Source organism: Anolis carolinensis, chromosome 6 (genome assembly GCF_035594765.1).
Source record: "Anolis carolinensis isolate JA03-04 chromosome 6, rAnoCar3.1.pri, whole genome shotgun sequence".
NCBI classification, from domain to species: Eukaryota; Metazoa; Chordata; class Lepidosauria; order Squamata; family Dactyloidae; genus Anolis; species Anolis carolinensis.
This window is the reverse complement of record NC_085846.1, coordinates 17,073,071-17,092,115: the sequence shown is the minus strand read 5'-3', so window position 1 is coordinate 17,092,115 and position 19,045 is coordinate 17,073,071. Positions and strand designations below refer to the sequence as shown.

Here is a 19,045-nt window from a genome sequence, read left to right as displayed (position 1 = left end):
CATGGGATCCTAGAGATGGAAGAGGCCACAAAGGACATCTAGGGGGACACCATCAAAGCACTCCCCACAGATGGCCATCCAGCCTGCTTAAAAACCGCCAGAGGAGATGCTCAGGCCACTAGGATTCACCAGCGCATCCACACTGTAGAATTGCTACAGTTGGATACCGCTTGAACCACCATGGCTCAGTGGTATGGAATCCTGGTTGTTGGTCTTTGGCAGAGAACGCTCGAGACCTTGAAGAACCACAACTCTCATGATAATAATAATAATAATAATAATAATAATAATAATAATAATAATAATTTAATTTTTTTACCTGCCTCTACATAGTTTCATGGCTGGAATCACTGTGCGTTTTCTGGGCTGTATGGCCATATTCCAGAAGCATTCTCTCCTAATGTCACGCCAAAATCTGAAATCCTCAAGCATGAGGGCAATTTCAACAGAAAACCATGAAAATGAACAAAATCTGTTTACCAGTATTTTTAAAAAAACACTCTAAAATCAGAACAGTAAATAAAGAACAACACTCAGAAAACAGGAATTCCAGGCATGAAACAATCAGGGCCAACTAACACCCCCACACAAAGGATTCCTCCAGGCAGGAATCAGCCAGGCTTTGAAGCTGAAAGGCCATTCAGTGCTAATCAAGGTGACCAGGTGCAACATTCACACCTACCTCAAACAGACAAGAGTTCTTTCTCCCACCCTGGACTTTCCACAGATATATAAACCCCACTTACCTAGTTTCCAACAGACCTCACAACCTCTGAGGATGCCTGCCATTGATGTAGGCAAAACGTCAGGAGAGAATGCTTCTGGAACATGGCCATACAGCTTAGAAAACTCACAGCAACCCAATGCAGTTTGATTCCACTTTAAATATCATTGCATAATGCTATGGAATACCGGGAGCTGTAGTTTTACAAGGTCTTCTATCTGCCAAAGAGGGTTGATTTTTCACTAAAGTACAAATCCCAGTTTGGATTTCGAGATGTGCACCTACACTATAGAATTAATGCCATTTGATACTACGTTAACTGTCACGGCTCAATGCTTTAGGACCCTGGGATTTGTAGTTTGGTGAGTCACCAGCACACTTTTTCAGGGAAGTCTGAAGGCCTTGTCAAGCTAGAGCTCCCAGTATTCTATAGCATGTGCAATGGTAGTTAAAGTGGAGTCAAACTGCATTAATGCTACAATGTAGATGCACTTTGAGAATTTTAGTTCAAAACATCTGGAGGGCAAAAGGTTCCCAAACCCATCTTAATAGAAATTGAGTTTTAAGCATTTCTCAAAAAGCAATTTATTTTTACAGATAAGATAAATTGTAACTCCGTTTTGTTCAGCAAAGGTTTTCTTCTTCTCCAAACTTAGAAATTTGCTCCTGTTGAACCTATTGCAGATACTGGTGAAATAAGAAAAGAGTGTTCCTGAGCATAGGCAGACTGCATTTTTAAACAAGCCACAGAGGAAGTGCTCAGTACTCAACCTCTTTCCGTAAACTCATCCTGGAGTCTCCCTTAACTCTACTGAAAAGTTTCAGAACATTATTTCCCACATTTTGGTCTTCTAGGTGTTTTGGACTTCAGTTCCCAGAATCCTTGATTATTGGCTCTGGCAGTGGAGGCTTATGGGAGTTGAAGTCCAAAGGGAAGCACTTCGGAACCCTCAGCGGGGCTTGGTATGCTAATAAAGAGGAAGAGAGGCGTGGCCTAAATTTAAGGCCGCCCCCACAATCCAGAGTATGACGCACAAGGCAGCACCGGACGTGACACAAGGAGGAGGTTGGCGTGGCGGCGCAAGAGCCCATGTCTGGGAAAGGGGGCGTGGCTACTTATGCAGATAGAGGGGCGGAGCTTAGGGAGGGATTCAGGAAGCAGAGTGGAGAAAGTGGTGGAACGTTCGGGCGTAGAGGAGAGAGGTAGGTTTGGCCAAGGGCTTCTCTGAGCATGTGCAGAGAGCTTTTTATATTGACACAGCGGATCTAGGCCCTAAAATTTAATCGTTCCAAATGAAAGAGTTTTTCCACCACTTTCCTTTTTTTTAAAAGGCATATTGTCTTACTAGGGCTATAGGCTGATAAGTATCCCTTATCTGAAATGCCAGCAAGATATTTGATTTCTGATGTTTACTTGAATACTTGTATTTGCATATATGTAAATAATGATATGTCTTGGGATCCAAGTCTAAACAGGAAATCAATTTGTTTCATCTAGAGATAGCCTAAGGTAATTGGATACAATATTTTAAAATAGTCTTGTGAACGAAATAAGTTTGTGTACAGAAAGTAAAAGTGTTGCTATCTCAGTGATGCTCAATCTGTACTTAATTGTTGGGAGGTGTTAGCTGGCCCTGATTGTTTTCTGTTTGGATTTCCCTTGTTTTCAGAATGGTATTCTTTATTTACTGTCATTATTTTAAAGCTTTTTCAATACTGGTAGCCAGATTTTGTTCATTTTCATGGTTTCCTCCTTTCTGTTGAAATTGTCCTCATGCATGTGGATTTCAATGACTTCTCTGGATCAGCAGCAGCCAGACCTTGAAGCTGCAAGGCTATTCAGTGCTGATCAAGGTTAATTGCAACATTCACACCTTCTTCAGACAAGAGTTTTTTCTCCCACCCTGGGCATTCCACAGATATATAAACCCTACTTGCTTAGTTTCCAACAGACCTCACAAGCTCTGAGGATGCCTGCCATAGATGCAGGTAAAGCGTCAGGAGAGAATGCTTCTGTAACATGGCCATACAGCCCAGAAAATTCACAGCAACCCAGTGATTCTGGCCATGAAAGCCTTCAACAATACATAGAAATTGAGATGTTTCTGAATTTGTTATTTTGCTTCCTGCTTTATTGTTCTTACATGCTATATTCAGGGATAAGGTAACCCATGCTCTCCAGAAGCTTTAGACTGGATTCCCCATCAATTCAGGCCAGGATTGTGGCACTTATAATCCAAAACATCTATCAGGTTTCTTCCCTTTCCCTGAAAGTTGGCCTCTGAGAAAAAATGCCTGAGGTTTATTCATACTCGTTTGCTTTCTTTTGTGTGAGATTAATTTGTTAATCCCATGTCTATGTCACTATGACACGTGGATGCTTTTCTTTCTCTTCCTGTCCCTTGTGTGGGCAAAATGTTGCCCTTGAGATATTGCTGAACTTTAATTTCCATCTGCTATACCTGTTGTTGTTATTATTAGAAATAGTGGTGGTGGTATTATATTTATAATATCTGTTTACATCCCACATCCCTCTTTTAAAGGAGACTCAAAGTGGTTTAGTGTGAGTGAAGAATGCTGGGAGCTGCAGTCATACTTATTTACCTCCCACTTTCCTTTCTTAAAGGGGACTCTGAGTGTCTTACCTAGCCAAGCTATAAGTGAAGAATGCTGGAAGTTAGTCGATTGCCATGTTTCCCATCACTCTTTTATGCGACTGTAGTTATTTTTTATTTACCCCCTTGCTTTCAATCTGTACCTTTGTTCATTCTTTCATATCTTAGTTGTTTCAGTTCCCTCTTCTTCTGTTTTAGTTGAATTTATAAAATAGTTCTAAGCAGTGATTGCCTCGTCCTCATCCTTCCTCTTCTCATTTTAGACAACAGGCTCATAAGGCAATGCACCTGACGTGGTTGGTGAGCGCTGCCCTTTTAGGGTTGGCTGCCTGCGTTCCCATCGAGCGGCCCAAAGAGAAACAAGAAGCTGAAACTCCTCCCGAGGCTCCGGTGAGTATTATATTCCTTGCTCTTTTCCCATTGCAGTGGCCTCTAACCAAGTGCCCTTTGGTCACCTTGCTGGCTGAGCTGTGAATTCAGATTGGCACAAAGAGTTGATGGATCGTAGATGCCAAGATGACGTGGTATCTTCATTTGGTGTCATCCCACCATTGTTTCACAGCAAGCCTAATCCAGGGTGGCTACATATATGGCCTTTCAGGTGTCATTGGAGTTAAACTCCTGTGAGCTCTCCACATTGGTTCTAGAGCTTGAAAATATTTCTAAAAGCAAACCATTTTACATAAGCGTCACCATTTTACTACTTGAGAAATTACAGGTATTGTTATCCATGGGGGGGGGGGGGGCTTTGAACCAAACTCCAGCAGATATCAAGCTACCACTCCACAGGAATTCTAGTTTATGACAATGATTCTCCTTTTTATCTTTTAATGGTACAACAACTTCCCTTTTCCTTCCACATCCTCTAAGTCAAAATATTAGCATTGGGAGGATGGTGAAAGAGGGCTGGAAAAACAAAGGCATTTTAGTGTACAGTTGTAGTATGTTATCTGCAGTAAACAATGCAATAAACAAAGTTGGATCTTCTATCTCTCTCATGATTCTATCAGACTAACTGGCTCTAGAGTCCCTTACTGAACATATATGAGCAAAAATAGGGAAAAGCAGATAAGGCTAACTTGTGTACTGTCCCTAGCACGTTAAAAAACCAAACCTATAGCTTTAGGTTTGACTATCAAACTGGAAATCATTAAGGGAGTTGGAGCCTGGTGGAGATTTTAAAAATCCTTCGACGTCTTTTGAGTGAAACTTTTAGGTGGTCTCTAAAAGGTTTATTTTTGTTCTTGTAACATTTTATATAAGACTTGTCTGACCTAGTTATTCCAAGACTTATTTTCGTGTAAGTCCTATTTTTGTAAGACTCACCTGACCTAGTTATTCCATTTCATATGTGTTAAGTTTTAATAAAATTGCCTCTGGTGGTGCAACGGGTTAAACCCTTGTACCAGCAGGACTGGTGACCGAAAGGTCGGTGGTTCTATTCCAGAGAGTGGGATGAGCTCCCATCTTTCAGCTCCAGCTTCCCATGTGGGGACATGAGAGAAGCCTATGGGCGTCCACAATTCTCTCACACCAGTAGACTTGCAGTTTCTCATGTTGCTCCTGACACGAAAAAAAATGTTTTCTGAAACATATTGGAATTGCTGTTCTTTTTTTGTAGCACAAGAATCTATTACTATCATGTCCCATGTTAATTCTGACTCCAATTTACATTTTCTGTTGCAACAGTAATACTTAGAAGCATGTGTACTTTGCTAACTAAAATATTCCTCTTTGGGCTAAGACAGCTAGGACTTAACAGTCCATCACTATCTCTACAGCAACAGTTTCCCATCTTTGGCTTAGTTATGATATTAGTGTCACTAGGGAAAGTGGAGGAGAAACGAAAAAGGTGATGTGGCATTTAGGCCCTTTCTACACTGCCATAAAATCCAGTTCAAAGCATATACTCTGGATTTTATATAGCAATGTAGAAAGCGCCTTAGTCTTTCAGAATGTTTGATGCTCTGAATTATCATGGCAGAGGCGAACATATATGTTGATGTTTGTTCGGCAGTGTTAAGTTCCACAGCGCAACTCCCAGCCAGCCTTGCCACTCGCTGGCTTTGAGATCAGGTGACTTTCGATCGGATATTTTTTCCACTACTCCTTTGGTTACAAATTCACACTGAACTCATGAATCTAAACTCAGCAGTCCATAGTGGAGACCTATTGGATGAGTGCAGTAAAGCATTTTTTCCCTACTATTCCATGATGCACATTAAAATGATTTCCTGCCTGGCAGAGATTGATAATTAACCACCCTCAGGCACCTGAACTTTTGCTCCTGTTAAATTACCTCTGCAACAATGTTTTATCTGGTTAGAATTCAGCTTTTTCGATAAATCAGTGGATGGGAAACATTGGCCTTCTAAATGAATTGGATAGCAACTTATGCAATCCTTTACCACTGGCAGTGCTATTTGAGCCTTCAGGGAGTTGTCCTAATATGAATGTAGAGTAGTTATTCCTAAAATCTAGTCCTCCTGGTGTTTTGGACTACAACTCTCTTACCCAATATTCAGAGATTCTGGGAGCTGAAGTCCAAAATATCTGGAGGACCAGTATATGGGAAACACTGGTCTAGAGAGACAAAGTTTCTCGTTCCATCATATGGTGTTTTCCCAGATTTTTTGGAGATAATAGGATATGAATTTGAGATTTTTTTTACGCAGACCTTGACTATGTTTCAGCACCTCTGCAGATAACATCTAAATGACCTGATTTATTGCACTGTCTTTTATGCAGGACACTGGCCTTTATTATCACCGCTATCTCCAAGAAGTGATCAACGTGTTAGAAACGGATGGACACTTCCGAGAAAAGCTTCAGGCGGCTAATGCTGAAGACATTAAGGTGAAAATTGGGATTGAGTAGTGTGGGTTTCTGTGTGCTAGCAAGTACAAATTATCCTCCTCAATATCAGAAAACATTTTGGAAGATTTTAAAAAGGTGACTTTCCTGGGGACATGGTATAGATTCTAGTGGTGATGTTGCATATAGGACATCATTTGCTTTGAAAGGGAAAATGCCACTGTTCAAGTGGATTAATGTGAAACCTCAAAGAGGAGTAGGCATTTACAATGACATCAGTGCAATGCAAAGGCTCCAGTGTTAAACCTAGATTTGGCTTTAAATCTCAAAGCTTAATTAATATAATGATGATGATTATTATGATTATGATTATGATTATGATACTTTATTTCTAGACTGCCCTCTCTCCCCAGTTACTCCATCTAACCCACCTCATGGGATTGTTGTGAAGATAAAAGGATACACATTTAATAAATAGTCATTTTCTGTCTTGAATGTGTTTCAGAGTGGAAAATTGAGCAAAGAGCTGGACTTTGTCAGCCACCATGTCCGTACCAAACTTGATGAGCTCAAGCGTCAGGAGGTGTCCCGGCTCAGGATGCTTCTGAAGGCCAAAATGGATGCTACCATGGAACAAAGTAAGCTGGGCTGGGAACGGGTTGAAGGGTGCTTCCAGATACTCCTGAAGTGGCTTAGAACCAAACATGCTGAAAGTCAGTATTTTGGGCAGGGCTCAGGAAAGTTATTTTTATTTTTTTGGACTACAGCTCTCAATTACTACCAGATCTAGAAGCTCAGTCCAAAAAAGTTAACTTTTTCAGACTCTGGACGAGGGTGCTGTTCCTGGGACTGTCACTGATAGGTAGCATGGAGGAAAGAGTTGGGCTTATATCTGGAGTCTGCCTGGGTGAATTGAAGGTTCAGATTTAAACTTTGACAAATATTTTCAAATAGTTTTTATATTAACTCTGAGTGAATTCATTCTCTCTGTACTTTAATTCCACGCAATCTATTGCTACTTTTGAATATGATATTTATTTATTGGTTATGTTTATATCCTGTTATTTGTGATGTTGTACTTTGAAGTCATTTCCAACTTACAGTGACTCTTAAGGTGAATCCTATGAGGTTTTCTGGGGCTGAGAGTGTGTGACTGGCTCGTGGTCACTGAGTGGGGTTCCATAGTCAGGTGGGGAATAGACTCCAGAATTGTCCTATGCTCAACTCACTGCACCAACTCACTGCAGTTTAAAAAAAATTAATTATATTTGTAGCTCCCGTTTTATTGGTGAGCTAAAGGAAGACCATGTAGCACTCCTCCTAACTTAATCCTCGAAACAGCCATCAGGTTAAGGAAGGAAGTGACCAGCATAATCATAGCTTGTAAGGTCTAAATCAGAAACCCGGATCTCCCAAACCCAATTGCAGTTCAATAATTACTGCACCAAATTGGCTCTTCATAGTTGTTCTTTGGTACTACATGTCCCATAATCATTTTCCATGACCTATACTGGCTAAAGCTCTAAAGAATGTGTTGCCCACCTAATTCAAAACCACCCCCGTGTGGCCTGCTTCAGGTTCAGATGTATATACTTAACTGGTTTCTTCCTCCACTTTCAGATGTACAGATTGATCACCTGTCTTTGCTGAAGCAATTTGAGCATCTGGATCCTCAAAACCAGCACACCTTTGAAGCCCGAGACTTGGAGTTGCTCATTCAGGCCGTATGTTTGACCTTTCCTTCTTGCTTGTCTGGTCCCTTTACCACATTAGTCTCTGTTATCTACCTTTTGTGGGTTGGCCCCTATCTCTAAGCCTCCCAAAAATGCTTATGGGATTCTAGATTCTGGAAAGCGTAATCTTTAAAAAATATCTTCTTCCAAGTGTTAGGACTCAGTGAGTGTTGGGGTTGCTCTTCATCCCATAGGCAACCAAAGACCTGGAGAACTATGATGCTGCTCATCATGAGGAGTTCAAACGATACGAGATGATGAAGGAGCATGAACGTCGGGAATATTTGAAATCTCTAGATGAAGAGAAACGGCAGCAGGAGGAAGCACACTTTGAGGAGCTCAAGAAGAAGCACAAGGAGCACCCCAAGGTCAACGTCCCGGTAGGAGATTGCCTTTTTCATAATTTGTGGGGAAGGCGTAGCAAGATGTAGGATTGTGTTCCGATCTGGGTTTGCTTACTTAAACATGTGAACATCTCTGCCTACTGACATAGGGCAGCCGTGACCAACTCAAGGAGGTCTGGCAGGAGACAGATGGCTTGGATCCTAATGAATTTAACCCCAAGACTTTCTTTAAATTACATGGTAAGAAGTTGAAAATTTTTAGTTTAGGAGGACTTCTTATTCTGTAACAGATACATTAGGAATACAGTACTCCTTTATTTATTGAAAATAGGTCTCAACTTGAATTTATCCCAGAATTGTAGTAAATCTTTACTTCTTCTTCTTTTCACTCAGACACCAATAGTGATGGAGTTTTAGATGAACAGGAGTTAGAGGCACTTTTCACTAAGGAGGTAAGTTCTTGGGCAAGTTGTTATAGATGGAATCAAATACATGTCTAGACTCTGCCAGTTCAGAATACAGGTGGAAGGGTTCAACTACTGAAATGCTTTCCCATATTTTAAAAATCCATAATTTTCTGCGCTCAGAAAAAGAAGAATGGAACATAGCTAGGCTAGAAACACATTGCTTTAATATGATAATTTCCTGTGTGTGAACAGTTCTGCTTATACAGTGGAGCAGTGGAGCACGGAATAGACCATTGGTAATGGTACAATTCTGACACAGGTGATTTGAGATAAAGCTGGAGGAAATTCATGAATGTCAGTATTTGGCTCTATTCTTCTCTAATGTTTTTTTTTTTTTTACAATAATAGCATTTGGGCTTGTTTTGACCAGGGCCATATTACACTATGTAACAAAATTTGAAAAAAAAATGTTCCTGGTTTAATTTCTGTTTAATTTCATGGTACTTACTTTGAACTTAGTTGTTATACTCCAGAAACTTTGTTTTTGTGGCTGCCACAAACTATCTATGAAATACTCATTGAAAAACCATAGCAAAATGTGTTACAGGATGTCCTGCGAAAAACAAAAGTGTTTTCAGTTTAATAAAAAATGTCCATGCTTTTAAGATATAACCAATTGAGAAATGACATTTATAACCCAGGAATAAAAATTGTATTACATAGTGTTATCAAATAGGCAACAGTGGGAACTTCCATCACTCCAGCCCAAGTTTGGGTTGCTATCACAGATGCTGAGCCTATTTGAGGTAAATGGTTCAGTACCTAGAGTAACTATTCTAAAGTCTTAACTGAATCCTGGAATCAGTTCACCATCTCACTGACATAGAATGCACCAACCTTCACTGCTGAGAAATTATATATGCTTGGATATATAGAATCCATAAAACAGAAAAGAATTAAAGAGATTCATTAAGATCCCTGGCAGTTTTTAAATAGAGTATGGGAGAACTGGATGAAGGTCTGTGCAGAGTTTGTGAATGCTTGGTAGAGAAAGTAGTGAACAAGTTGCACAAATTTTGTAACATCCTATACAGGACCTCCTAACTTGGTTTAAGGAAGGATAACTGGGTTTTCTGGTTGTGTATTTCCCCCCCTGCAGCTAGAGAAGGTCTACGACCCCCGTAATGAGGAAGATGATATGCTAGAAATGGAGGAGGAGCGGCTGCGAATGCGGGAACATGTCATGCAAAATGTGAGCGTGTGGGCTGGTCGGGTGGTGGCACAGGGTCCGAGATATTTGGTATGGGAAAACTGGAAATTGTTGGAATGTGGGACCCAGTCTTCTTTTAGCATGCAAATGCATTTTGGCCACAGGGAAACATAAGCAATACAGTATGTATAGCTTGAAAATATTTAAAAGCTGAATAACACACCCAATTGAGAAGAAACAATGTGTGGTTATGGAAGTGGGTGGAAGGTTGTGGAAACATAATGGACTAGATTGAAAGAGTCACATGTCAAGTATTTGGACTCTGGCTATAATTTAAAAGGTTTGAAGGAGTGGCGCGTTAAAAAGTGGCTAATAATAATAATAATAATAATAATAATAATAATAATAACAACAACAACAACAACAACAACAACAATAATACTTTATTCTTATATCCCGCCCCATCTCCCCAAGGGGACTCGGGGTGGCTTACAAAAGGACCATGCTCAAACAATATAAAAATACAACAGTAAAAACAAATTCAAACACAGCAATAAATACATCAAAAAAGCATACAACAACAACAATTTAAAAACAAATTAAAACATGTTTAATGCCCTGGAGCGGTATACTTGGTACTTCAATCTTCAGACTAAGGGCAAGGAATAAGGTTAACAAGGTGCAATGCATTATAACTTCTAGTGGAATGGTATAGCGATAAGGTGCAAAGTATTGGAATAAAAAGCAGTAGGGGCTCACTTTGATGTTTTTCTTAATTAAAAATGGTTTGAAAAAAACAGGTTTTCAGATCTTTCCTGAAGATCTTTCCTGAATGTTTGCAATAGCTGTATGGCCATCTATCGGGGGTGCTTTAAATGCAGTTTTCCTGCTTTTTGGCACAGGGTTGGACTAGATGGCCCTTGAGGTCCCTTCCAACTCTATGATTCTATTAATGGGAAATTCTTAATTTCAGTTTTCCTCCTCTGGCTGAACTAACTGTGGGAATAGCTTAATAGAAAGACTATTCACAATCACTATTGGTTAAGCTGGCAGGGAGATTCTGGGAACTGTAGTTCAACATGACTTCCCAAGACTCCTGATGTCTCTCAGTTAGTCAGTTTTCTGCAGGCTGAAGACACTGATTCCACCCTACAATGAATGTTTATTAACTGAGATCAAATAGCTGAAAGCAAAAAAAATATTTCCAATATTACTGTCATCAATACTATTAAAGGTCATAGTTCTTCACTCTTGTCATAAACGTTAATCTGTTGTTATTATCACAATGGGGAACATGCCTAAGGGAGCCAAGCTTGTGAAAAACACAGGGGGGATATCCCAAAACGGGTGCATGAAAGCGGTTAAAGAAACTTGAAAACTGAATGAAGGCAATACACAGGAACTTATGTAAAGCTATGATCTCAATGAACATGCAGCGGGGCACAGAAAATGTAAGCCGTTGGCAGCTAGAACAGTTTGCAGCCAGGGCAAAGCATGGAGAACTGCTTCTTGCCTTCTAGGAAATTATGAGTCACCCTCTGGCTGGTTGAAAATGACTGGTATATACTTTCTGGTTTTTTTCCCTCTTCCTTGAGAGGTTACAGAGAAGACAGGAAGTCACTGAGTGGTGCAATCTCGGTGTTTCTGTTTTGGGAAATATTGTTCAATTTCCCTTCTCTTAGTTCAGCAGATATTTCCCACATCTTCATCATGTTCCTTAGAGACAGTCACTCATGTGTTGGCACCTTACGTATTAGACTACTGCAGTCTCCTTTATGTGCCACTTGCCATATGTGCTGGTGTGCTATTATTTGTTGTATACTTTTTTTCATTGTTGGATGGGTGATAATTGCTTTGGTTTGTCATCAATTGAATTATTAAATTGGATTGTAACATTAACATCTATTGTATAGTATAAAATGTGGTATCTAGATAAATGAACTCAAGAGTGAGTAACTATGAACCTACAGATTTTGTTATTTTCTTTCACTTCAGCTCCCATAATTCCTTACTGTTGGCCTTGTTGGCTGCAACTGGTAGAAATTACAGGCTCACAGTTCTCTACTTGGGCTATAAATAAACATTGAAGCATGTTTACCAGTGATGAGGGCTAGGAGCATATTAGGTTCTGTGAGTGAGCTCTGCAGTTCTAATAATGCTTGATTTTCATCCTATATCTCTGCATTGTCTAATTGCATAGCAACCCAAAGTGAAAAGAGAAGGATTCAGAGGATTATAGACATTTTCCCCCAGAAGCATAACGTTAGAAGAGACTGCAAGGGCTATCCAGTCCAACTCTCTGCCATGCAGGAATACACAAACAAATACTCCCAACAGATAGTCATCCAGCCTTTGCTTAAAAACTTCTAGAGAAGGAGACTCTACACATTCTGATATAGTGTATTCCATTGCTGAAAAGCTCTCAGGAAGTTCTTCCTAATGTTTATGAGTAATCTGTTTTCCTATAGTTTGACTCATTGCTCCATGTTTTAGTCTCTGGAGCAAGAAAAAACAAGCCTGTTCTCTCCTCAGTATGACATACTCTCATATGTTTATCATGTCATTTCTCAACTTTCTCTTTTCTAAGCTAAACATATCCAGCTCCGTAAGATGTTCCTCATAAAGCTTGGCTTCCATGCCTTTCACTATTCTGGTCATTCTTCCCTCGATGCATTTCAGCTTGCCCATACAGTTCTTGAATTGTATTGCCCAGAACCAGACACATTACGCCTAATTTGTTGTTGTTTATTTGTTCAGCCACTTCCGACTCCTTGTGATCTCATAGACCAGCCCATGCCAGGATAATTCCTTATTATGTCCAATAGATAAGAAAAATGTCAAGAAAGGGCCAGTGGAAAGAAAAAGTGAAACATTCCATGGAGCTTTCTCAATTGGTTCTTCTTGTGCAGGTGGATCTTAATAGGGACCGGCTGGTAACCCTGGATGAGTTCCTCAAGTCAACACAGAAGAAGGAATTTAATGAAGTCGATGGATGGAAGGTATGTGAGCAGAAGATGGTGTTCTGAATTTTTTTCATTGGGTTAGAAAATTCATCATTGATGGACGGATGATAGTAGGCCTTTTAGACCCCTGTAGGAGACATATATTGGAAGTGTGTTGCTTCCAAGGCCTCTATGCACCCTCACAATGTTTGGTCCCAATATACCCCAACACCTCCTAAGGATATGGGGAGGAATTTCTCCATGTTTTGGCCTGGACTATTTGCTCTCCCTTCCTTTGACTATAATGCAACTTGCCCAGTCATTAGAACAGAACTGGGAAACATTTGGCCCTCTAAGAGTGATTGGATTGTATGTCCCATCAGTGGTACCAACACAAAGAATGGGAGAGGATGATGACAACATTTGCAGAGTTTCAAGTAGTCTACCCTTGCATTTGAAAAAGAAGCATCTAACTTTACCTCCGAGGACTGTCGTACATATAGTTAAATTGAATAAGATTACCATCATCCTTGGCTTGAGGCAGATTAACAAGTTTGTGTTTAAATAAGACTAATGACTAAGAATTAAGATGTCCCATTCTGACCTGTTTTTTTCGCTGCAGGTCAGCAGACTTTTTGATCTTGTAAACTGCTCTGAGTCAAAGAAATAATATTCCGGATGTGTCTCATTAACCCCAAATTAAGCTTCTGTTGGCTTCTGTGGTGATTCTGTCATGCCTCATGTACAGGGTTGAATATTTATGGTGCTGGATATATGGTCCTGGAACCGGGAACAAAGTTTTCCATATTTGTAGTAACCAAAATTTGGGAAAATATGTTTGTGGACTCCAGCTTGCAGAATTCTAGTGTTGACATGATCAGAAGTTTTCAGTGACAATACATTGTAAATGTAGGAATCTTGTACAGTCAGACTTCAGTATATCCATAGATTCTGCATCCACATATTCCACCATCTTTAAAATATTTTTTAAAGATCTAAAAAGCAAATTTTGCTTTTGCCATTTTTTTTATAACAGATAGATTATACACTATGATATTGTATATAATTGGACTCAAGCATCCATGGATTTTGTCTACAGGAGTCCTGGAACCACTTAGAATACGTAATGTGTCTTCAAAACAACAAAAGACATAGCATTATATGACCACCTTCCTCTCCATCTGACCATCCAAATGTTTTTTTATGGTGAACAAATATGAAATATCTCCCAGGTTCTTCAGCCTTGTGTCTCTGGTAAACTGACACTTTCTCTCCCTTCTCCCTCCCTCCAGACTGTGGATGAAACACAGATCTACTCCGAGGCAGAGCTCCAGCGCTTTGAGATGGAGCTGGCAGCCCAGGAGGCAGAGCTGGGCCGGAGAGCAGAGCAACTTCGCCAGCAGCACCAGGAACTTCAGCAGCGACAGGTGGAGCTCGATGCTCAGAAGAAGGAGTATCAGCAGGTACAGAGCATCAGGCTGGACGGTGTTTAACTGGGTGGTTCCCTGGTGTGGTTGGAAACCCAAATGTTTTGGTGCTCCGTGATGATGGATGACTTCATGTGATGATGAACCTCATCAGTGGGTTTCTTCCAGTCATTTCATAGGCATTTGGTTCCTGTGTCTCTCTTGGACAGGCCCTATCATTAGATAGGCTGGGACAGTCATGTGAGGCACAGTGGCAAGTCCTTTACCATTCTTCACAGGAGGCTGGCTGTTCCCTTCTGTTGGATCAGCAGAAAATGTTGTTTCTTCAGTAGTATTAAAATATATTTTATCTCCTGGTTCAGTTTATCTCTACATGCAGTATCACGACTTGGATCCATTTTGTTCTTTTCCCCAAGCAGCAGAATGACCTTGGCTGGCCTTTGTCTGCTTTCAAATCTCACATGTGTGGGTCTTGTTTTCTGGTTCTTGTTTGGTTGGTTGACTTATATGCAAAGTGCAGCTCTCCTGATTGTGTTGGACTGTAGCTCCCATCCATACTAGTTATCATGAGCAGTAGTGAGGAATGTGGCCAGTTTTAGTCCAACAACAATATGCAAAGAGTCACATGTTCTCCACATTTGGCCAAGGAATATAAAAAAGAGAATGATGTGGAGAAAATTCAGAAAGTTTGAAAAACTACACCACTCAAAACTCTAAATACAGTAAGAGCCCCATAACCATACGCATGGCTTCACTTTTTCATACCTTGGGGCAAATAGTCTCTCTGGGAATTTGCCATGTCCGCTGATGCTATGGTATACTTCCCCTGGAAATTATTATAGAGTTGTGCTGGAAGTCATACCAAATTTAGTCTAATTTTTAAGATGTTTATCATGTTTTAAACACTATGTCTTGTCTATGTTAAATTTTTGGCTATTTTGGGTTATTTGATAGTTTTATATTAAGATTGTTTATTGTTTGATTTATTTGTTTGTTTTTTTGAATTGTTTTTTTTTTTAATTTTGTTTGTTTTTTTTGAAACATCGAATGTTTGCCAAATGGTTACTTTTGTTACTGCCCTGAGTCCCCCCAGGGAGATAGGGTGGGTTATAAATAAATAAATAAATAAATAAATAATTTTTATTATTATTACTCTTAGAGGTGATTTCTCTTTTGGAATCTCTAGGTCCTCCACCAGTACTTTATGTCAGGGCTTCTTAAACCTTTTCCACGTGCAAACCTTTTCTGCCCAATAATTTTTCAGTGACCTGAGGTATATAGGTATGAACATAACACATTTGATTATAGCAAATCAGTATTTTCAAGACTTGCTAAACAGACTGATTTTCCTTTTTATGAAATAAAGCATTTTCTTCAGAGTCCACTATAACTGGTGATTTAACTTTTATTTCTGGTGATTTAACTTGGTTTGGTGGTTTATTATCATTTCTACTGTTTTGTTGTAAGCTGCTCCGAGTCCCTTTGGAAGATGAGGTGGGATATAGATAAAGCATTCATTCATTCATTCATTCATTCATTCATTCATTCATTCATTCATTGAGATGTGTAAATTTGTATAAGTGGGTGTGTCCGGAAACCTTTTATTGTTGCCAAATTTTTCAAGAGCCCAATGTTGAGATAAGGGGGCCCCATTTGAGGTTGGGACCCACAGTTTAAGAAGCAGTACTCTGACATGTTGAGACCAGGAGTGAGGTAATACTACGACGTTTGGTCATATTTGTAGTTTCACATCATCACTGTCCAGCTGGAAACATAACTCCCTGTTGCGTGTATGGGGACTTAAATATCCTGGGAATGATCTTTTAAAATAAATTTTATCCAAGCTCTGAATATATGGTACCTGAGTTACATTTCTACTAGAGGTGCTGTTTAATTCATGCAGATAGAAAAGGAGAAAATCTCCTATGTATGTGCTTATGTGTTTGTTGTTTTTTCACCCTCTCAACTTTCCTCCTATACCAGGTTGTGCTCCAGATGGAACAGAGGAAATCCCAACAGCAACCTGGGCAGGTTCCCAATGCTGGTCCTGGAGGAGAGCTCAAATTCCAAGCACAGCCGCCTCATGCTGCTCCAGCAGGTAAGATCCCAATCCTGAGTTGGAGGATAGCTTATTTTGGGAGAGATGACAGCAGTCTAAATGCTCTGCTTCTCAAAGTGAGGATTGTTTTTATCCCACGCACTCAGTCTTGTTTCAGAGTTTTTGGACAGTACTTTTGGGTCACAGTTCCCAGAATATTCCAGCCAGCATGTGGTCCAAAAAAGTAACATTTTCAAGATATCTCAAAATGAGTCAAAAATTCTGAGTAAATCTTCCCTAATCTGTTATGCTGTATACCAAGACAGAGGTGACTTTACCTTCTATCATCCCCCATAGATACTAGTTTTCAAGGATGATGGTATGGGTATCCCAAAATGAGAAACGTATCAGTTTGGAGGCAGCATAATCATTCATCTATATCCATTAGTGGCACAGGACCCCAGCAAAAGTAGAAAAAACAAAGATAAAAAAGCACTTAAAAAAAAAAACCTCAAGAGGGCACCTCTTTAAGAATCTCAAGGTCTTCTTAGCACAACTCATTTTCTGATGGAAACTGACCATAGAGTTGTGTTGGAGGATCCAGAGATTCCTAGGTAGAACATATTATTTCCATGAATGATCAAATCTGCAAACGTGAAACTCACAAACAAGGAGGATGACTGAGTGCACCTGAGCTTAGAATCTTGACATAACAACAATGAAAGATATCATTATTGTGTTGTCAAAGGCTTTCATGGCTGGAATCACTGGGTTGCGGTGAGTTTTCCAGGCTGTATGGCCATGTTCCAGAAGCATTCTCTCCTGAATTTTTGCCCACATCTATGGCAGGCATTCTCAGAAATGTGAGGTTTGTTGGAAACTAGGCAAACCTGCTGTCATTATTGCTCACAAGAGGGCAGTATTGGCAGATTCTCCAAATGGATGGTTGTCTAACCTCTGTTTGAAGGCTTCTTTCTCCCATTGTTCTTTCATGGAACTGGTTTCACTCTTGAGCTGTAGCTGCCATTGTCAAGGAGGCCATTCACACTACAGAACTGCAGTGCCATGATGCCATTAAAATGCCATGGGTGGATCCTGGGGCTGTTCCTAATATTCAGGTGGAATCGCCTTTCCTGTAATTCAAAGCAATGGGTTCAAATTACAGGACATGAAATTCCACCTGAACATTAGGAAGAACTTCCTGACTGTAAAAGCTGTTTAACAGTAGAACTTTCTGCCTCAGAGTGTGGTGGAAGCTCCCTTTTTGGGGGCTTTTATACAGAGGCTGGATGGCCATCTTTTAGGGGTACTTTGATTGTGCTTTTCCTGCATGACGGGGTTGGATTGCATGGCCCAAGTGGTCTCTATGATTCTATGAATGTGCAATCATAGTGCTATAATCGTGCAATGGGAAAGAGACCAAGTTCCGCTTTTGTAGGAAATCAAGAAGGAACTTAAAGCAAGGCAATGCTTGGCTAATGGCGCCAGATCAAACCACTTCTGTCCTCTTTTCTTTCTAGATCAGCCAGTTCCACCTGAGTCCCATCCTGCTGCACCGGAGCAAAATCCCCAGGAGAACCACGTTGAGCCTCCTCAGAACCAACAGCATCCAGAAGTAGAGACCCAGTAGAATTCTCTCACAATGGCAGAGGGGCGGGAGTGTTGTATTTTCCCTTGTCTGTAGTCTGTGGATGGACTACCCATGAACTGCATGTGGCCCCAAAGTCCACTTTTGCAGCCCAAAAGTACTGCTGGAATTTAGTGACAAAACCACGTCACTAAAATCCGACGAAAGCTGAGCGGGCGGGGGGAGGGTGTATTAGTTTTAAATCAAGGAAGGCATGGTTATGTTAAAAGGATTTTCTGCTATGTGCCACCCAATTTTGATAGTGTGGTGGTATGGAGCCTTTTGACAGATTTCAGGAATGGGATTGACTCTTTGAAATGTCAAAAACTGGATCAAAATTATTTGGTTGGGGCAAGTGAATGGGAAAGATAGGAGTGTCTTCTGTATCAGGGAATTTTGAGCAGAGTTTTAGAAATTGTCTCACCCCTAAGTAGTCCCCACCCATTTCCCAAGATAGGAAAAAAGCATCTATCCCTTTTTATTAATTAGGTTTGTACGGTTTCTCCAACCAAAATGGTCCTTGTGAAGAGTCATTAGGAAGGCTCTGGTGAGGATGCTGGAAGCGTGTTTGCTATGTAGAAGAACCCAGAAGAAGGAATGGGGGGAAAGCAAAGAATTCGCACAATAGCCACCTTGATTTCTTCTGGTAATTTTACCTTCCAGTACATAAAACAATGTGTGTGAAGTCTCAACTGCAGTATTACGTGTTCTGTTTCCTTTTCCTCCTTGCTCAAATTTGCCCATTGTAAAATAAAATAATAGTGTTGCACAGGTGGTTTTTTTTTTACAGACTAGACACCGAGAGCCTGGCTTGTTTTTGGATGATTTGGATCCTTCTGTTCAATAAAACTGATTAAAACCCTTGGTATCAATTCATTAGCGTTTCCAGTTAATTCTTCTTTCTTTCTGGCAGATTCCTTTTAGATTGTGCATCTACACAGAAATGGGGTGAATAATCCCCCAAATAAGTGTGCTTAAAATGTAAGTCTCTCCTGGTCTTGCTTTTGACTGTTTTGGCATTGCAGCCTTATCACGCCTTGCGTGGGTGTGGTATTTTGTGTAAAAGTGTTACACAAGTGTACAAAGACACATTTTCTCCTGCCTTTGGCTCTCAGCAGTCAACACTCTGCCTGATTCCAGGGATCTGTGTGTATGTGTGTCTGC

The 19,045-nt window shown here is 40.3% G+C and overlaps 1 protein-coding gene across 2 annotated transcripts; it reads left to right on the top strand.

Annotated features, from left to right (window-relative positions):
• Window positions 1-64: 64 nt before the first annotated feature.
• nucb1 (nucleobindin 1) lies at window positions 65-18,757 on the top strand. 2 transcript variants are annotated; one of them, XM_062984130.1, is made up of 13 exons: window positions 65-191; window positions 3,603-3,729; window positions 6,088-6,195; window positions 6,659-6,791; window positions 7,774-7,877; window positions 8,081-8,266; window positions 8,380-8,470; window positions 8,624-8,682; window positions 9,797-9,889; window positions 12,757-12,846; window positions 14,082-14,252; window positions 16,200-16,314; window positions 17,775-18,757. In XM_062984130.1, the coding sequence occupies exons 2-13, from the start codon at window positions 3,622-3,624 to the stop codon at window positions 17,882-17,884; spliced, it is 1,368 nt and encodes a 455-aa protein (XP_062840200.1). In that variant the 5' UTR covers window positions 65-191; window positions 3,603-3,621; the 3' UTR covers window positions 17,885-18,757. The 2 variants fall into 2 exon arrangements, with proteins under 2 accessions (XP_062840200.1, XP_003226247.1); XM_003226199.4 differs by lacking the exon at window positions 65-191 and adding an exon at window positions 1,775-1,927.
• Window positions 18,758-19,045: the final 288 nt, after the last annotated feature.

What these genes read in the sequence shown, in the direction of transcription:
- nucb1 (XM_003226199.4), top strand. Translation starts at nt 1,815, where the DNA reads ATGTCTGGGAAAGGGGGCGTGGCTACTTATGCAGATAGAGGGGCGGAG. An exon ending in CTAATGCTGAAGACATTAAG is followed by an intron (nt 6,196 to 6,658) that starts GTGAAAATTGGG and finishes AATGTGTTTCAG; the next exon opens with AGTGGAAAATTGAGCAAAGA. An exon ending in GACTTTCTTTAAATTACATG is followed by an intron (nt 8,471 to 8,623) that starts GTAAGAAGTTGA and finishes CTTTTCACTCAG; the next exon opens with ACACCAATAGTGATGGAGTT.